Raw genomic sequence first — 18057 nt, 5'->3', positions numbered from 1 at the left:
GTGGAACAAATTCAAATAAAGCACTGTAGGACATTCACATGCAAGTTTCCCAGTATTGCTCATGAACCCGAGCATATCATTGAACCATTATTTTAAATGCTACTGATTGTTCAATTGTCTTTCAAGTTGATTGCATCCTCAAAAATGAGAGGACTTTATGGGCTCTGATTTATTTTAATAACACTTTTATATAGTGGATTTCTCATTTTGGAAGGCAGCTTATATTGGAAGTTTTGCCATCCCACCAGCATCCAAACCACCTAATCTGTCACTCCTTGTATTTCCTACAGTGAGGATTCCTGTTCAGTGCACTGCTTGCTTTTCCAAAGTAGAAATTATAGGGCTGAAAGTAAGTCTTCCACTGTTCCCTCCACTTACTCATCTGAGCCACTTTGGCACAAAGCAGCCAAAACTGGCACTACCCAAGCTCTTATTGCATACATGGAAATGCATCCTCTCTGCTAATATTATGTCAGAATGTGAAAACTTTATGTTATAATCTTTTGTCCAACTCATACAAAACAAAACTGGAATAGGTGTACCTTAAATAATTTCAAGGTTTTATTTCTAAATTGTAAATTTGTGAAATGTTCCAAACACACTGTTGTTTGAAAGTAGTTTACATAAGTTGCAATTTGAAAAAAAGTAAGTATTATTCCTCTAAAATATAAAGTAAGATTGATAAATGGATAACTGGGAATAGGTCCAGCAGTGGCCAAAAGCCAGCTCAGCACCATCTGCAAATATTTAGGGGAAACAGTTGTTTTACTCTGAGCTGATACATCCAAGGTGTATAGGTTACACTCGATAAGGTCAAGACAATAACAGTAAAGGCATCAGTATTCTTCGACAGCAGTACTGAATTTCTGCAAAGCCTGACTAAACCTTCAATCATCAAACTGGCTGGCAAGCACCGTCTCCCCGTGCTCCAAACTCACCTTCATCTTCCTCTCCCACCTCCCTCCACTCTTGCTCCCTGTCAGCTCCCATCAGCCTCCCCTCTGTGATGCTCAGAGAGGAATTTTACAGCCTTACTATTCATACACACACATAAGGACCAAAACACACATGCACACGCACAGATGCATGTACAAGTTCATACCCTCACAAACGCACAAAGACGCGTGTAAATAACATAAGAGATTGTGCACACCAGCTCACGTATGCTCACCACAAGCATACACTCTTGTGCACTCTCACACACATGTTGCCCTGATGACAGTTTTAGAGAGCTAATTAAATTAGACCATGGAGTGAAAACTACCTGGAGAGACTGAAACTTTAGAGCAGACCTATTATGCTTTTCTTCATTTTCTTTCAATGCTACAATGTCAGATGGTCATATTAAATGTGTCCATGGTTTCAAATAATGTAAAAAACATATGTAAACATAATCCCTGTGAGCGAAATCTTCAGGCTTCAGACCGTTCTGAATACTCTGCCTCCAACATCTTTTTTTTTCTACTTTCAAGACAACTTGACGTCAGCACATGATGGATTTCTGCATATGGTCACCTGCTTCAGGCACCTTACTGCAAGTGTTTACATTACATACCCCATACTGCTACATGTAGCTACATGCTAATGTCATGTAATCTTGATTGTCGGTGTTGTTAATTTCAGAATCAGAATCGGAATTAAACTAACAACATTGACAATCAAGCTGACATGTTTTCATGACATTAGCATGTAGCTACATGTAGCCCTGTAGTTTAGTAGCAGTAGCAGTGTATTTCTCCCTGATTTTGGATACAATTCCTGGTGGAACATGTCTGGTTTGGTTTAAAAACTTTAATTGGTGATTTTTTTTTAGGGTAGATAGTGACACTATACTTTATGACAGTTGTTCTCCTGACTGCAAGTGCACTGCTACATGTAGCTACATGCTAACATAAGGGAAAGACGTAACCTTGGTTGCCATTGTTGCTAATTTCTCCCCAATTTCATATGATATTCCCACTGGAACATGTCCCGTTGTAAAGATTTTGGTTTACAGTCTTTTCTCCAGCTGCAAGCAGCCTACACTGTGACATGTAGCTACATGCTAACATCAGGGAAACATGTTATTGTAGTTGGCGATGTTAATGTGCTCCCAAGTTTGTATCAGATTCCCTTCAAAAACTAAAATATGAAAATGGAAAATTTGCCATTTTAATGCCAAATTACAGTATGTCTTGGCTGGGTCCAGCAACCTGTGGATACTCCAGTTACTGACATTTTTACACCACACATTTTGGTGGGGATTAAACAAACATATGTAATTAGTGAGCTTTAGAGATGCTGATAGAGGCAAATGTTGCAACCTCTGGATAGAGCCAAGCTGGCTGTTTCCACCCATTTCTAGCCTATGTGCTAAGCTAAGATACCCAGCTCCTGGCAATAGCTTCATTCTTAGTGTATAAACACAAGAGTGGTATCAATCTGCTCATCTAACTCAGCAAGAAGGCAAATAAGTCTATTCCCAAAATGTTGAACTTTTCCCTTAAAATCCCCTTGCTCCTACAGCAGCAGCCAGAAAGTTACACAAAGATTTAAATTCTTGCAGATGTCTGTAAAAAAAAAAGATAATTGTTTTACTGCATGTATTGTTTTTGACCAGTATGCAGATCAAACTCCTGTAGTGAACAATAAACTCGTATGAATGTTTGCATCTTTCCTAATGTAAACTGATATACTGTATCAGTGTGTGTGGAAATGCATGTGATGGAATAAGCTTCCTCCATGTGCCAGCTATTTGCTTTTGCACATCTGCAGATGACACTGAAGACAGTCAGACAGTCAGACAGACAAACAAGCAGTCACACAGGCAGCCAGACTGAGAGGCACACAGGAGCTCGGGGCTTCAGAGGTCAAATCATTCATTGCAGCCAGCTCAGTTCTGACTTCTCCCAATCCAATCCAATACAGCATCTTCTCTTTACTTCTCAGTCAACTGTACCTGCACACCCCCCACAATGTAGCACACTACAGTCAGACTGTTCCATAGTCTTAGAATGCAACACAGTCAGGCTGTTTCAGAGTTTGAAAACTTTCCAATCAGCTGTGTGCATTTGCTGAACAAATATAGAAAACTGACTCGCACAGAAATATGCGAGCAGTATGTTTTCAGGTGCAGAGTGAGTATTGTGTTGCAGTGTGTGCACACATTTGTACAAGTCAGGGTAGTGTGTGTGTGTGTGTGTGTGTGTGTGTGTGTGTGTGTGGGTAAATGCATGAGGAGAAGGAGGGGCAATATAACTTCAGCAGCAGCTGACACTAAAGATTTCCCGAGCCTCCAAACATATGGTAGGAATTGTCTTCATGATGGCATTTTATCACTGATTGAATCCAGAATTGGCGAACTTCGGCAGAAATCTGGAAGTCAGTTGTGTATATGTATCAGTTTTATAGGCTTAGAGCATAATACTCTCAGGATGACAATGTTCTTACATCTACTTTTGCCCACTTCTTATCTGTGGGGGAGCTGCTTTTAGGAGACAGTTGGTCATTCTGTTGTCTCATTTATTCCCTCCCTGTCTTTGACAACAAATGAATCCTTCATGTGTGACACTATCGCTAACCAAACAAAATAGAGCGTTTGGAAGATGCTTCAAACTCAGGACAGTGTCATAAAGAGCTGAAGTCCTGTCCCACTTTTTCACTTAGTGTAATTTATCAAAGAGGTCTTCTTTCATCACTCTCCCTAAAATGCTGAAACATGATACTAGGGTTTGCTTTCCTTATCTCAACCTAATGGCTATTTGTTAGCGTTCTGAACACCTGAATGTGTGGCTAAGACCTGTCATATGCTCAACTGTAATTCAATTTTTCTATTAATCTTAAGATAAAGACATAAACCCGTATGTTTCAGCTGTGTAGAAATAAAAGAAACCTATAAAAAACCTGCTGCAGACAGACACTTGTGGAACAGTCTACATCTTACAATCACCTCTGATTCCTCTCTCTCAGATCCAGATATTCTGACTTAGTGCCAAAACAGATCACACCGTAAACCGTCACACATTTATTTCTCCTGCAGCACAGCAGAAAACTCATCTGGTTTTCTTTTGGGGAGGATGAAATGCTCCAGAATATGAAACAAGCGCTCCCCGATCTTTTGGCTCCCACACTCCGAAGCACTTCCATGAATGATTGTGGGGAGTTTAGAAATGTTGGCACGCTGCCTATCAGTGCAGCTGCGGAATACGGGAGAGATGGGAGAATGACGAGCGGATTAAACAGGGTCAAAGGTCAAATTTCAGACCTAAATCCATCACAAATTACTGATTACCTGCTTCGGGGTGTAGCCTAATCTCCTGATCACATTTGGGTAACAAAACCCAGACTACTGAATTCAAATAAATATTTTCTGTTTTATGCTTTGAAAAGGCTCATCAATTTCAAACTACCTGATGTGGAACAGACATAACAAACACTTGTTATTGCAGTCTCCTTACAGGGCATGTAATAGGGAAATGTAATTACTTCATTACCCTGGAAGCAAACAGAGCACAGGTTTCTTCTGACTCTGTCCTACATCCTCCTGCAACCTGAGAGATGGACACAAACCCCATCTCTCAGCGCAGGTGTCAAATGTGATTGGCTACAGGCTGCACTTACCACCCCCACCCCCACTCACCCACCCACACCCACTCCTCAAAACACACAGTATACTCAGCAGCTTTGCTTTCAGTGCTCCCTCGGTAGGCTCCCGGGGGGGAACAGATTCGGACTCAGTGCGACTTTCATAGAAGTCTGCTATTGCCAAGACGAGACGCAGCCTATTTAAGACAATCACATGATTTCACTGGGAGTCAAAATGGTCCGCGGGGGTCACTGGGTAGAGAGAGAGACAGCGGCAGAGTGAGTGTGTGTGTTAAAGAGAAAGGGGGAGAGAGGAAGAGGGAGACTTTGGATACTGGTCGGACTGTCTGAGTGGAAAAAAAGAAAATGACTTGCCGGGAGAGAGGACTTGAGCTGAAGCGATTTGCCGCATCGGAATACTGCGCTTGGAAATGAATGGAAACCAAAGTGGCACAAGTGAAGAAGGCTGCATCTGAAACTCGTTGATGCCTCATTCAGCACAAGTTCTGCAGAGCTGCAGCGGCTGGTTGGAGTGCTTCACTGGAGCTCTTTAGATTGCTGGCAAGCGGCCGTGTGATTTAGGCTTCAGGTTTTGCGTAAAGGTGACCCACGGAGATGGCTTTTTTGAGGATTTGCGCGGAGTGGAGAACCTGGACGCGGCTCGTTTTCTATTTCTTTTGCCTTTTCACTCTGAGCAAAGTAAGTCAGTTGTGTTACCTCCGCTGCGCCTGTACGCACATGCATGCAGAGCTCATAAAGTTGTCAACACTTCAAATGACAAAGTGCCGAGTTATTTTCCGTGTTATTTTGCAGGATGCGCAGCCCAAGTCATATTTGCATGTCTTTCATTACAGAGCGTGCTTTTGAATAATGGTGCTGAGTCTCATCAGGAGGCATCTGCTGTGCTCCGATCCCTCAATTTACCTCAACATACAGGTAAGTGTTAAACAAGACGTCTTGCAGATTCAATCAATGTTTCTGCGACTTTGATGACATTTTTGAGTGTGGGGAAAGTGCATTATAATCCATTATGATTCATGTTTTGCTTTTTGGCACTGTAAGATTAAAAGCATAGTCATCCACTGCATCCCTCAAACGGCCAGCAGCATCAAAAAGCGCTCACCTGCGCTGTGTGTTGCCTCTCTTCACCGCTGGGGGGCGACCTGCACCCTGACACAGAGCCATCAGTGTCTGCTGCAGCAGTGGAGCTCAAATTGGGATCCAGAGCAGAATAAGAAATAGTTTACTTTTGTAAAAGCTGATTTCATGAGTTACTCGAAAGGGAACCCTAAATTCTGATCAATCAGCATTAATAGAAAAGCATCAGTATGTGACATTAATCTAATTGCTGACTAGATCAATGGTCCCCTTTTATTAGCACACACTGGGGAGTCACCAAAAGCTTTCAATGAAGTGCTGCAATAGCGGCTTAGTCAATGCAGTAATTAGTGCAAGCAGTTAGTGCACGACTTTCATCTGTTCTTTGTTTTGTAGATCTAACCCCATGTGGTGTGCTGAGTCAGCAACTGCGTTGGCTGTGCATTCTCCCTCAGATCCTTTGTTGTTTTTTTTTTAGTTACCATGAAAAGCAGACAACAAATAAACATCAAAACTCCTTTCACCGAGCACATGTGGTGATGATCTGAAACAGAAGTTAGGGGAAGCCCTTACTTCTGTTTCATATCATCTCGCAGCCAACACGACTATTGCTCAGTGTTAATGTGTTTAACATCCATACAGCTATGTCAGAGCGGCTCAGGGAAGAGTTCGTATGTTCAATCTTTTGTTAAGTTTAAGCCCAGGCACCCATTGGTCAGACTCCCTATCAGTACTAATGGCACTCAGGAGCCACTAAACCAACAAACTAACCACCGCAGGATTTTGTCTCAGTCCATCAGACAAGATGTGTGTGTTTGTGTGTGTGCATGTGCTCTGTTCCCGCAGACTCTTTGTTTGTATACTGTCAGACACGGGTCACTGCAGCTGGTTTTTGAGTTAAGGCGGAACAAACACAGTCGACTAGGTGTAAAAGTGTGTGTGTTGGGGGGTAGGTGGTCAAAACACCAAAGATAGAGAAGTCCATTTTCTGGTTGGTTCCTAAGTGCTTTGGTGTCTGCACAGAAAATGTCTGAGACTTGAAGTATGTGTTTGCTCTTTGCGGTCCTGTAACTCTCTGAGTAGATCTCGGTTGTAACACTTCAACGGTTGGAGGTTTGCTTCCCACTCTGACCACCCAAGCCAAAACGTATGCAGTCATGGTAATGCAAGGTGCTTTAAATAAATGCATCCACTAATAAGCGTATGTCATGTTGTGGGTAGGGGCTTTAAGTCCGCCTCAAGATGCACCAAATAGCCAAGTTCAAACCTCAGGCATTCACACTGCCAGTGATGACACACTGTCTGTCACCCTGCATGCTTCTCCCACTGCCAAAACATGTCTGTCTCTGTGCTATATTTACTCATTATTCGGGCTTGCTAAAGCAGGTCATACTGTACAGTAACTGAGACTGGCTCTTGTTGACTGTAAGTCCAAGGTTGCTGTTATTTCTGTGCACTTTAAACTGATAAAGTCACCATGTATTGCTTTCCCATGGCAGGACTAAACACATTTGCTATGAGCATTACGACACTGCAACAAAATCAACAATGGCACTGTTTTATTTGTTTGCTTGGTGGTTACTCATAGACACTAAGTGTATCAGGCACATAATGTTTCAATGTGTGTGTGATGGCTTTAAGCACCAGGAACTTTCTATTACGACAAAGACTGCACCACAGTAACAAAGGCTAATATAAAACCCTGTAAAGTTTATCCCACAGTTAAAGGCAGAGGTATGGACTTAAGTCACATGACCAGGAACCGGGTCAGATTACGTCACAGATTTGATGGGTTTAGACTCGACTTCACGAAATCACAAAAGACTTGCAACTTGATTTTAACAAGAAATTCCACAGCAGTGACTTGTGATTTCAATCGTACTTGAGCTTTTTGACTTAAAATACTTAATACCCTCTCCCAAGACCAAAGATTAAAAAGTATGTAAGTGTGCCATGCTATTTAATGCTATTTTGTTCCGGCGAGTCTACAATTAATTTCCCAGATCCACTTCAAACCAATCTGACAGCATCCAATCAAGTTGCAAGAATGGTAAATGGACTGCATTTGTATAGCGCCTTTCTAATCTTCTGACCACTCAAAATGCTTTTTACACTACGTCACATTTACCCGTTAACTCATTCACACACTGGTGGCTGATCCACCTGCTACTCAGTAAGCATTCACACGCTCTCACACACCAATGGAACAGCCATCAGGAGCTGTTTGGGGTTCAGTATCTTGCCCAAGGATACCTTGACATGCGGACTGGAGGTGCTGGAGTTCGAACCGCTTCCGATTAGTGGACGACCTGCTCTAACCTCTGAGCCACAGCCACCCCGTAAGAGAAAACTAATTAAAAACTAATGAAATGTTACTGAGTGCCAACTGGAAAAATATACTAAAGATAATTTTGTTTGTGTACAAAAACCATGCGATGGTCAACAATAAAGTGCATTATGCAAAACGTGCAGGTTATGAATTCCAGACACAGACGTATCGACTTCTAACCTCATTGGGAAGGTAAGTCAAGGCTACAATTATGATAGCAAGCTAATGCTTAGCTAACATTATTACTCTGTTGTTCTTGAAATGGCATCACATATAACACATATATATACTCAGCATTTGCCTATCTTGACCTGGGACTTGAGTGCAAAGACTTGAGGCTTACTTATGACTTGCAAAAAAAATGACTTCATCCCACCTTTGGTTAAAGTGCAGGATTTTCCTGGAAAAAAATGTGTAGACTGATACAAAATTAAACCATTTAAGACCCCTTATGTCTCTGTGTTTGGGATATTCCTGGGCTCAGCATGCAGGTGAGATCTGGATGTAATAAAAAGGTGTTAATCATGTAGTAGCAGCATGCATCCAAGAGGAGGCTCCGAAAATTGCTGACACAGCTCCGAAAATCCATATATAGTGAGTCTGGGGTTGGCTTTCAATTTCACTGGTGATACAACAGTCCTGCATAGTTTACATATTAACAGAAAAAAATCCACACTTTCATAACATTTGTGCATGCAACAGGCACAGTCTCCAAAACCCTGTATCCCTGTATCCAAATCCTTGAAGAAGATGACATGCTTCATCCCTCACACAGGATGCTTTGCTTTAGTAGGTCAAGCTATTCTTACTCACAGGATGGACAGAAAAGGCATCTACTGTCATGATTTCCTTTTGGAAAACCAATTTCAGTGCGTCTGAAAGAGTCAGCTACTCTGACTTGACCTTTGGAGGAGAGCCCGTTAGTTTCAGTGGCCACTGCGCCATTAGATATTTAACTGGTCTAAGAGGCCAGGCCAGTGACCTGCCACCATCTCCCTTTATGACCTGCAGTTATTCAGACTGAGCTGTAGTAAAAACTGTAGTAAAACACTAGGTCAAACGTGATTCACTCTCTGCTGAAGGGTCTGTGTTGGAATTGTCTAAAACCCTTCCTCTTCTTGTAACTCTTTCTTGACCCTGCCAGCAAAAGTATATGAGGCAGGTCAAGGAAAATTTACAAAACAGGGGAAAAGGTTGTAGCTTTTATTCAGTCTGTGATGTAACCAAGGTAGCAGCTGACACAGCATGCGCTGTATCACAGTAAATCATGCTGACAGACCAAATTAGTCATGGACTGACCAGAATGACCACAAGGACAATGTATTTAATTTTTGTTAGGTTGCATCTCTAAGGTATAGTTTATGACATCATAGCTCTTTCTCGGCAATCTCTCCCACCACTTGATCCCATGACATCTGTGTTAATCTAATATATCAAAAGAGTATATTTTCTCTCTGTATTTGTTCTCGTTGCATTAAAATTCAGTGTTTCACCCAAAAGTCTCCTCATTTTCAATTTATCTCTGTCTTTCTTTATCTCTCATCCAGAGTATGAGATTGTATCTCCCTACGAGGTCAACCACCAAGGCGTTTACATCTCTCACGAAGTGGCCCACCACCAGCGCAGAAGGCGACGCAGATCCCTGACCCTAGATGCAGGCTCATCAGACACTGACGGCAGCAGCGAAACAATCCACTTCCGGCTTAGCGGCTTGGGGCAGGACTTCCACATGGAGCTGAGGGAGGCTTCGGAGAGCCTGATTGCACCTGGCTTCACCATCCAGGTCCTGGGAAAGAACGGCACCAAGAGCCTGAGGGCTTACCACCAGGACGACCTCTGCTTTTACCAGGGGTCGCTGAGGTCAAGGGTCAACTCCTCGGTGGCACTGTCCACATGTACGGGGATGGTGAGTCTGAACATGCACAGAGTCGGGTTGCGGGAGGTTTTGGATGATAACGGGGGGAATAGATGAGTCTGATGAGTTGGAGTGTGTTTTCATCAGTGAAAAGGACTCCAGGGTCAGTTAATTTGAAGTATGTGTCTTGGACATTTTTATTGTATTTTAATTTTGGCAGCATTTGGATTGATCTACCAAGTGAGTATTGTAATTACACTCAGTGACCTAGAAGAAATTGAGCCTTTGAGCCAAATTTAAGAAATTTAGCTCATCCTGGGACCACTGATAATATAAACACAGCGTGAGTGTTCTTGTCATGCTGATTAGTGTGGAGACCAATTGGAAGTAAATGGCTGAAGCAATACATTGTAATTTTGGGTTAGAAGATATTAGACAGTAGATGCCAGTCATGGACCTAAAGGAAAGAGTAAGAGGGGAATTCAGTATGAAAAAAGGAGAAAAATCTGATAACAGCCAGCCAGTAAATCTAGATAAAACCTTTTTTCTTTCTTTGTAGGGCACTGTCCTTTTCTTTGACACACACACAGTCATCAAGCAGTCCTTTCAGTATGCTTCTGTGAAGCTGCCTTTCACACAGCACTAGAGTCAGTGCACTGTCTGGTCTGGTCTGGTCTGGTCAGAAAACCAACTTGTGCTTGACTGAAAACCCAGTGTCTAAGTTGGCAAGTCATGCACACAAGTTTCTTCCTCCAGTCTGCCGCGCATCATTTGCCCTAGCTCATTCCTTGTCCATGACACTTTTGCCTAAATCAGCTAATGAATAACTAATGAATGGAAAAGTCAAGTCTGTGAACACCAAAGACTGTTTGGTCAGTTGGCCAGGAAAATCCCCAAAACACGTTCGTGCCAAACATGCCAAAACAATGTTTTGGTGGTATTTCATAGTTTAATTTAGCATGCAGTATACTGTTTCATTAGCTTTCATGGTCAGCACATGCAGTACATCTCACGGTTATAAATGTTTATTTTGTATTTATTAACCTTGAGTGCCATCTTTTGCATGGATTTTATTAGGTTCTCAACTCATGGGCAATAGTTTTTGCAGATCTGAGACAGCTGGCACCATTGGCAGGGAACTGTCTGCGTGCAAATTGCAAAATACAGTATATGGAAAATTTAATGAATGTGAATTGTGTTGTTTAGAAGGGTGGGGTGCAACTTGGTAGCAAGCATACTTGTTGGTAATGTTCATATTAGCATGAAATACAACACACTGAAAGCTACACCATGAATAAGCTGGTATCCAAATCCAAAATTAATCAGATTTATGATGCTGAATGATCGGTTCATAACAGAGGTACATGGTGTTTTTGTGTGTGAACCAAAGACGAGCTCTGCATTTGTTATGGGGGTGTTGCGGGGTAATTTCAGTTTTGTTTTATGGATATTTTGCTAAATGTACAAATGCTTGTTGGTACGCTTGGACTTGTTTGTGTTCTGTGGAGAACTTTGTCTGAATTTCAGTGCTTGCCTTGGTGGTCCTCCTCTTCTGCTTGAACATAAAGGAAACATTACTGTAAGAATGACATTAAGTAAGCCTGAGTGAAGTAGTTCCACCCCAGTAAGACCCCAAGTGTTATACTTGCCCCTCTTAACAGTCTGGACTGGAGAACAAAGGACTTTATGAATACTCACTAATCCTCTCAGTCTTGAGCTCACATACAGACATATTCATTTAGAACTAAACAATCACTGGAGCCACAGTGCGGCAATTTGGCTGTGGTCAGAGAGACTCCTGTAATGTTAATTATTTGTCCTTAAATGTGAGAAAGGGGACCGAGTCTTGAAAGCATTCGAGCTTGCGGTCATATTACTTCTGGAGGACCTTGTTACAGCAGAAAGGAAAATGAAATATTGCCATTAGAATTTGCTGTCTTTTCACAGTTTTAACCGAAAAAATGCCTTAAAAAGTAATATGACCACAAATCATCTCTGCATGGCTTTTTGGTTTTTTAAAAATATAATAAATTCCTGGTCTGTCTGTGCTAGTTTGTTGTTTATATTTCCATTGTAGAGGTCTACTGCTGTGTCTGAGAATCGCCCTCTGAAACTAAAGTCAGAGAATGGCCAGAGAATGGCACATCTCCAGGGATGCTTCTTCTTCCCTGTGTGTGTGTGTGTGTGTGTGTGTGTGTGTGTGTGTGTGTGTGTGTGTGCGCCCGTGTCTGCATTACAGACCAGATCCCAATAAAAGATTCAGCCAAAAGGTCCGGGGTTGCTCAGACTGTAAATGTGGTTCTCACGACTGAGGCTGGCCAGGACGGACTGGGTCAGTGCATCAATGAGAAGTTGACATTTTTCTTGTGTGAATTAGGGAGTTGCATGCAAAACTACATCAGCAGACTAAGTTATTTAGACTCCTGGGGAACACTAAATATAGATCAAAAGTGCTGAACTGCATTTTACAACATGACCTGAATGCTTAATGTAAGAGGAAGCTTTACATTTATTCCAACATTCAAACATAATAACGTTGGTGTTACATATATCTATCTTTGATGTAGTGTAATACTCAAACTCATCTACCCGTGTTGTGTATGTGTGTACCCACAGTCGTTTACACATACTGTGTTTTGTTTGCTCCAGATGTTCTAGTTTATATGCCGACAACTGGTCAGAACTTGGTAACAAAGTTCACTGGGCCACCTGAGGGGAGACCTTGCACTTTGGCCAAGCTCTTATTTGGCAGGAGGGAGGTAAATATTGACCATAGCAACATAGATCAATAGCTGTATCAGAGAGAGGCCTCCAACTGCAGCATGATAACACTTAGATGAGATCATTCTATCACCCTTATTTGCTCTGTCATTGTTTGGGAAAATTTACTTGACAAGGAAATTATTTTCTGAATTGAACCTGACTTAGAAATTACATAGCAGAATCTAAAAGGACAGCTCCTTTCAATACAAGCCATGTTTTTCCTCCCACTTTGCATGTGTGGCACAAATGCGGGAGTGTGATGACCATTTTGGTGTTTAGTGTCAAAATTCATCTGGAATAGTCTGGCCTGTTCATTTTGTTAATGTATGTTGTCATTATGTTTATATATGCAGCATGGGTTGTTTGTGTTGAGTGTGATTGTGTTGTAATAAGTCTCTGCAAACAAAGGAGGAAATGACTCATTTTGCTGTTCATTTACATTGCTATCAGCCATTTTGTATTTACATTCATCAAGATAGTTAGAACTCACTGAGATAATGTAAACATACATTCTGTGCATTGTCACTGTTGGTCATTTGCGATAACTGCTTTGGTTGCTGTAAATAAGGGAAGCTTTTAATATTACAAAATGTTAGTGTTTTCTCAGGCTTGGCGGCAGAGATAGATAAAGAAACAAAGACAGAGATGCGGCATAGATGAAGGCCATAAGGCTCATTGTTCCCTCCCTGGCATTTTGAAGTGCTGAAAACCCCCTTGTAAGGAGTGTTACGTTGTAAAGCTTATATATAAGTTGCCTTTTCAACTCTCCTCTTCTGGCAGCCCATATAGTGGTTAGCCTGGCTTTGATGACAGTAGGGAGTTCAACCATAAAAATCTCGTCCTTACAAGCAAGGAATTGGTGGAATAAAAGAAGCAGGCCAATCCCACTGACTCTGTTCACCTGCCAAATGGTTCGAGACTCTGCGCAGTGACACACATGTGGAAGAGAGGATCATAAAGCAGGTCCCTCTCTGTGTCGACTTTATGCTGCGGCGTAATCCTCTTTAGTCTGGATTTTATGGGGGTGAGGGAGTTGAGGGGTGAGGAGGGTGCCATGCAGGCATTGTTTAACTCTGACACGATGAATCATTATTTTTTCCCCCCATATATGACATATTGAGTGATTTTCAGCCATGCTAGCAGTATGGCTCTGGGGATGGCCTTATTGGTCCGTCAGTTCACTGCTTTGGTCTAGACAGAAATATCAACATCTAGTGGACGGATTGGAACTAACTTTTGAACAGACATTCCTAGTCCCCAGATGATAAAGTCTACTGACTTTGGTGATCCCTCAACTACTTACTTATTTAGCGAAATAGTCAGGTCAGAATTTCAATTTGTATACTTTTGTATGACTTTTACTTGCAGACATTCACCTCAGCCTCAACTGTTTTGTTTAGTGCTAATCAAGGCTATTGAATTAAGACTGGGACCGTATGGGAGCTATGTGGTATTACACATGCACGATGTAATTGGTGCTGTGGTGTTGGAGGGTTACAGCAGAAGATGCTAGAAATAAAGGGATGGTGACCACTCAGGTGCTCTCTGGATGTGCTCTTTTTAGCCTCTGTGGGTGCACTGGGTGCGCGAAAGAACTTTTTGGGTAGGCTCCAATGGGTGGCGGCTGAAATGCTGTAAGCTGCAATAGAACTTTTACATGGAGAGCATTTCATGATTGTCTTTTATTAAGGACCTTTTCGGTAATTGCAGAATTGTAACTCTAAACCATATATATATATATATTTCTTTCCGTATAAAATACTGAACTGTCGTCAACTGAGGACGCCTCAGTAACACAAATCAATCAACCCCGTGTTCTATGATAGTGTACCAGCTATTGAGCCTTTTGACAAGTGCAGACCAGATTTTACCGTGCATGTGTTGTACAAGTGGTCGAAATGAGTGTCCTCTGTGGGGTGGCTGGGCTTAGCCTTAGCTCGGACATCCAGAGGGTCAGTTGAGGTAGTTTGGGCATCTGATTAGGATGCCTCCTGGGCGTCTCTTGCTAGAGGTGTTCTGGGCACGTATCACTGGCAGGGGGGGCCCGGGATAGACCCAGAACACGCTTGAGGGACTACATATCTCATCTGGCCTGGGTACACCTTGGGGTTCCCCCAAGAGGAGCTAGAAAGCATTGCCGGGGAAAGGGATGTCTGTGGTGCATTGCTTGGCCTGCTGCCCCTAGATAATCAGATGAAAATGATGGATGGATGGATGGATGGATGGATGGATGGATGGATGTGCTGTACCCCAAATACATGATGCAATATGACACTGTGACTTCTCCTCTTGTCAACCTTCTTGGTGCTATTTAGCAAATGTTGCTAGATGGTGAACATGGTAAACATTATGCCTCCTTAACTTCAGCATAGGATCATCTTTGTGAGCATGCTATCATGCTGACATTAGCATTTAGCTCAAAACATCACTGTGCTTACAGTAAGTACAGCCTCACAGAGCTGTACACAGCTGTAAATTCTCAGTCTTGTTAAAATGGAGTAGTCTGCCGTGCTACCGCAAACTGGAAACAGTTACTTGCTTTAATTACTCAATAGACTAGTAAACATTATTTAAGAGCATCTCAAACTTTAATTTGGTCTGTTTTTGCCTGTAAATGTACATCATTGTTCTTTACACTGAGCTTCACATCAGTATCTGTTTATCTAATTTTACCCAGACTTCTAATGCACACCTTTCTTTTGTACCAAAGGAATATGCTAAACGTCCTCCCACTACAAATCACTCTGAGATCATGTGTTTTCCTCTTGTAAAAGGGCGGGTGTGTTTCTTGCCTTGGGCCTTGTAGTAGTCTTTATAATAGAATGTTGCACACTCGTCCCACCTCTGGGATTTCCAAGAATATATGAGGGATGGTCATTGATGTGACGATGCTTTGAAAAGCAGGCAGTGTGGTCTTGGCAGGTTGCTATAATCAATTTTCCAAACATGCAGTGAGATCAGTCAAATGATCTTAAAGGATTGTTACTTGTTTTATCATTTGCTAACATCACTCATGGTTTTCTCAGCTGTACAAAGTAGGTTGGGTACTCAGCCATGTGTCACAGAGACTGGGATTGAGCCAGTTTGGAAGGTTTGTTGTTTCCAAATTGATAGAAATCCCGTTGGTGTAATGGGCTCTGGACAGCTCGCCAACAAATGACTAAGGTACAGCTTGAAGTGAAATCGCTAATTGATTAAGAAATGGTGTCTGGTACTGAAGTGCAACGTCAGAGTATCATTCCCAATTTTCCAATAAACCCTGTCAACATTGAGCCAATGCTTGAATCCATGCCCTCAACTGCTAGAAATGTAGCCATCATGGAACCAGTTTGCACACACCAAACACAGCAAAGACTTTTTGTTGCACATTGATCTGCCAAAAGAAAGGTTGTTTGGAAATTTGCTTTTGAAGAATAGATTTGTGATGCCAGCTTTTCTTTATTTCATTTACTTTTTTTCCCCCGTAAATTCTTGGGTTGCTGTTTTTGCTTGGTTGTGTGTTTTGTGTGACAATACAAAAACTAAGGATACTTAATAAGTCAATCTGATTATTACTCTTAGATACTGTATTAAAATGTCTAAGCTCTCAAATGTATGTACTTCTCATATGCTTGGACTTAAGTAATAAATATGAACTTTTAGTTAAGTACAGCAGTAGGGTTTTGGTCTCTTTCGGGCACTATCAGAGAGAGCAACTTAAAGAGAGGTAGACAGAGTGAAGGAGAGAACCATATACTACACACCGTCAGGTGCACCTTGTAATGCACTGAATGCTTCCGTTCCGCTTTCCAACCCATACCCCCCTTTTCCTGTCGGTGCATGTCTGGATGCGTCTGACTCCAAAGGGTCCAGCTGTTTGCGCCCTCCCAAGTAGTGTTTCAGCATTTTATGACTGCTATTTGCACCTCGTAGAGCACAGCGTGTAATCTGATGACTTTGGCTATTTAGGAAAGGCAGTAGTTGACCTAATCTCTTAACATAGTGACTCGCATACACACATACGCTGAGGAAGCAGCAGATTCATGTTGTTTTTTGTGATGCCAAGTTTAGAGACTGTGCAGAGTTTACAGGCTGAAGACATCATAAGAAGATTATCTGTGGGGTATGTTGGCTGACAAAGCGGACGCATGTTGCTTTGTTGAAGACAGTAACATTTTGAATTCATTGTACAGACAGTACACAGCCATTACATATGAGTTTCTGTACAATTTCTAGTCTGGGTTCTGCATACAAATAAAACAGCTTGTTCTACGCTCTAGATATAAAATTTCCATCCTTTTGAAGAACAGAGAACCTACCAACACAAGTTAAAAGTTAAACACAACATTAACATCTGGAGTGAATATCTTATGCACAGGACAAAAAGCATAAAGACAAAAAAAGAGGCACTGATGTATCTTAAGGGGAAACATTCTATCCAGAAAGTGTGACAGCAGATGTAGATGGGAGGAACTGAAGCGATGTGTGGAGACTCGTGCTTCTCCTTATGATGGAGCCTCAAACATAAGCCATACCAGTAGCTCATCCCTGAGCATGAAAACCCTTAATTTGACAACAACTTTAACAAGTAACCAAGATTTGAGAAGACAGGGGTTGTTAGAAACAAATTTGAAGTTGTATAGAAATACACATTACTGCTGGGAGCGTGGAATCACAGATCTACTTAGATTTCAATACATGCAGTACATCCATATGTTGGCAGTATGCGGTTGAAAATAAGCTCGCATAGTGATCTCCATAAATCCCTTAATTTGCTGAGGGATCCTGGAATTGGAGCCACAGAAACTGTAGATGTAACATATGCTTGCGGTGCTGTTAAGAGACAGAAGTGGTCGTCAGAGAGTGAACATGGTCACCATGAAACGCAGTCATAGCCATCATGACTTTCGTGGTTGTTGACATGCCTCATGTGAATAGTTACAAGGCTTTGGCTAAGGTTGCAGCATGTTTTTAATTACTACCTCTGCCTGATTCTCCTTTGAATTATTTTCCACATACATGCATATATAGTGTATCTGCATACCGCTCTGAATAGTTCAGTGTCGCATGCAGATATAAACAACAGTGAAAGCAAAGCCACGTTTGGGAATTTCGTAGCACGTGAGTCAGGTGGAGTTGGCAGTATGCGGTTGAAAATAAGCCTACTGTAAGTAATACAGCTCGGCGCATATCTCCACAGTAAATACATAGTTCTTTAGACTGAATGTCAGCCAGATGACCCTGTCAACTCCAGACTACTCTTTGATATATATCAGAACATGGCAGTTTCTAAAACAACTCCTTGCTAAACAGTCCAGGCTGCAGGTGTATGTCCTATGATGTTGTCTTTCCATCGTGGATTTCCTCTTCTTTATCTTTCCCATCTCCTTTTACTGCCATTGGAACGGATGGACCAAAAATAACCCCTCATGACAAAAACATTTTATTTCCCATCCTCTAAAAGCTTCAA

The 18057-nt window shown here is 41.9% G+C and overlaps 1 protein-coding gene across 1 annotated transcript in view; it reads left to right on the top strand.

Annotated features, from left to right (window-relative positions):
• Positions 1-4665: 4665 nt before the first annotated feature.
• LOC126392274 (A disintegrin and metalloproteinase with thrombospondin motifs 16) overlaps positions 4666-18057 on the top strand; it is a 70288-nt gene continuing 56896 nt past the window's right edge. Inside the window, exons 1-3 of the mRNA XM_050047597.1 lie at positions 4666-5262; positions 5418-5499; positions 9538-9896. Of these exons, the coding sequence (XP_049903554.1) occupies positions 5179-5262; positions 5418-5499; positions 9538-9896 (525 nt within the window). The 5' untranslated portion in view covers positions 4666-5178. The remainder of the gene's footprint in view (positions 5263-5417; positions 5500-9537; positions 9897-18057) is intronic.

The sequence above is a fragment of the Epinephelus moara genome, chromosome 6 (genome assembly GCF_006386435.1).
Source record: "Epinephelus moara isolate mb chromosome 6, YSFRI_EMoa_1.0, whole genome shotgun sequence".
NCBI lineage: Eukaryota > Metazoa > Chordata > Actinopteri > Perciformes > Serranidae > Epinephelus > Epinephelus moara.
The sequence above is the reverse complement of the archived record's forward strand: the minus strand, read 5'-3'. Positions and strand labels throughout refer to the sequence as shown.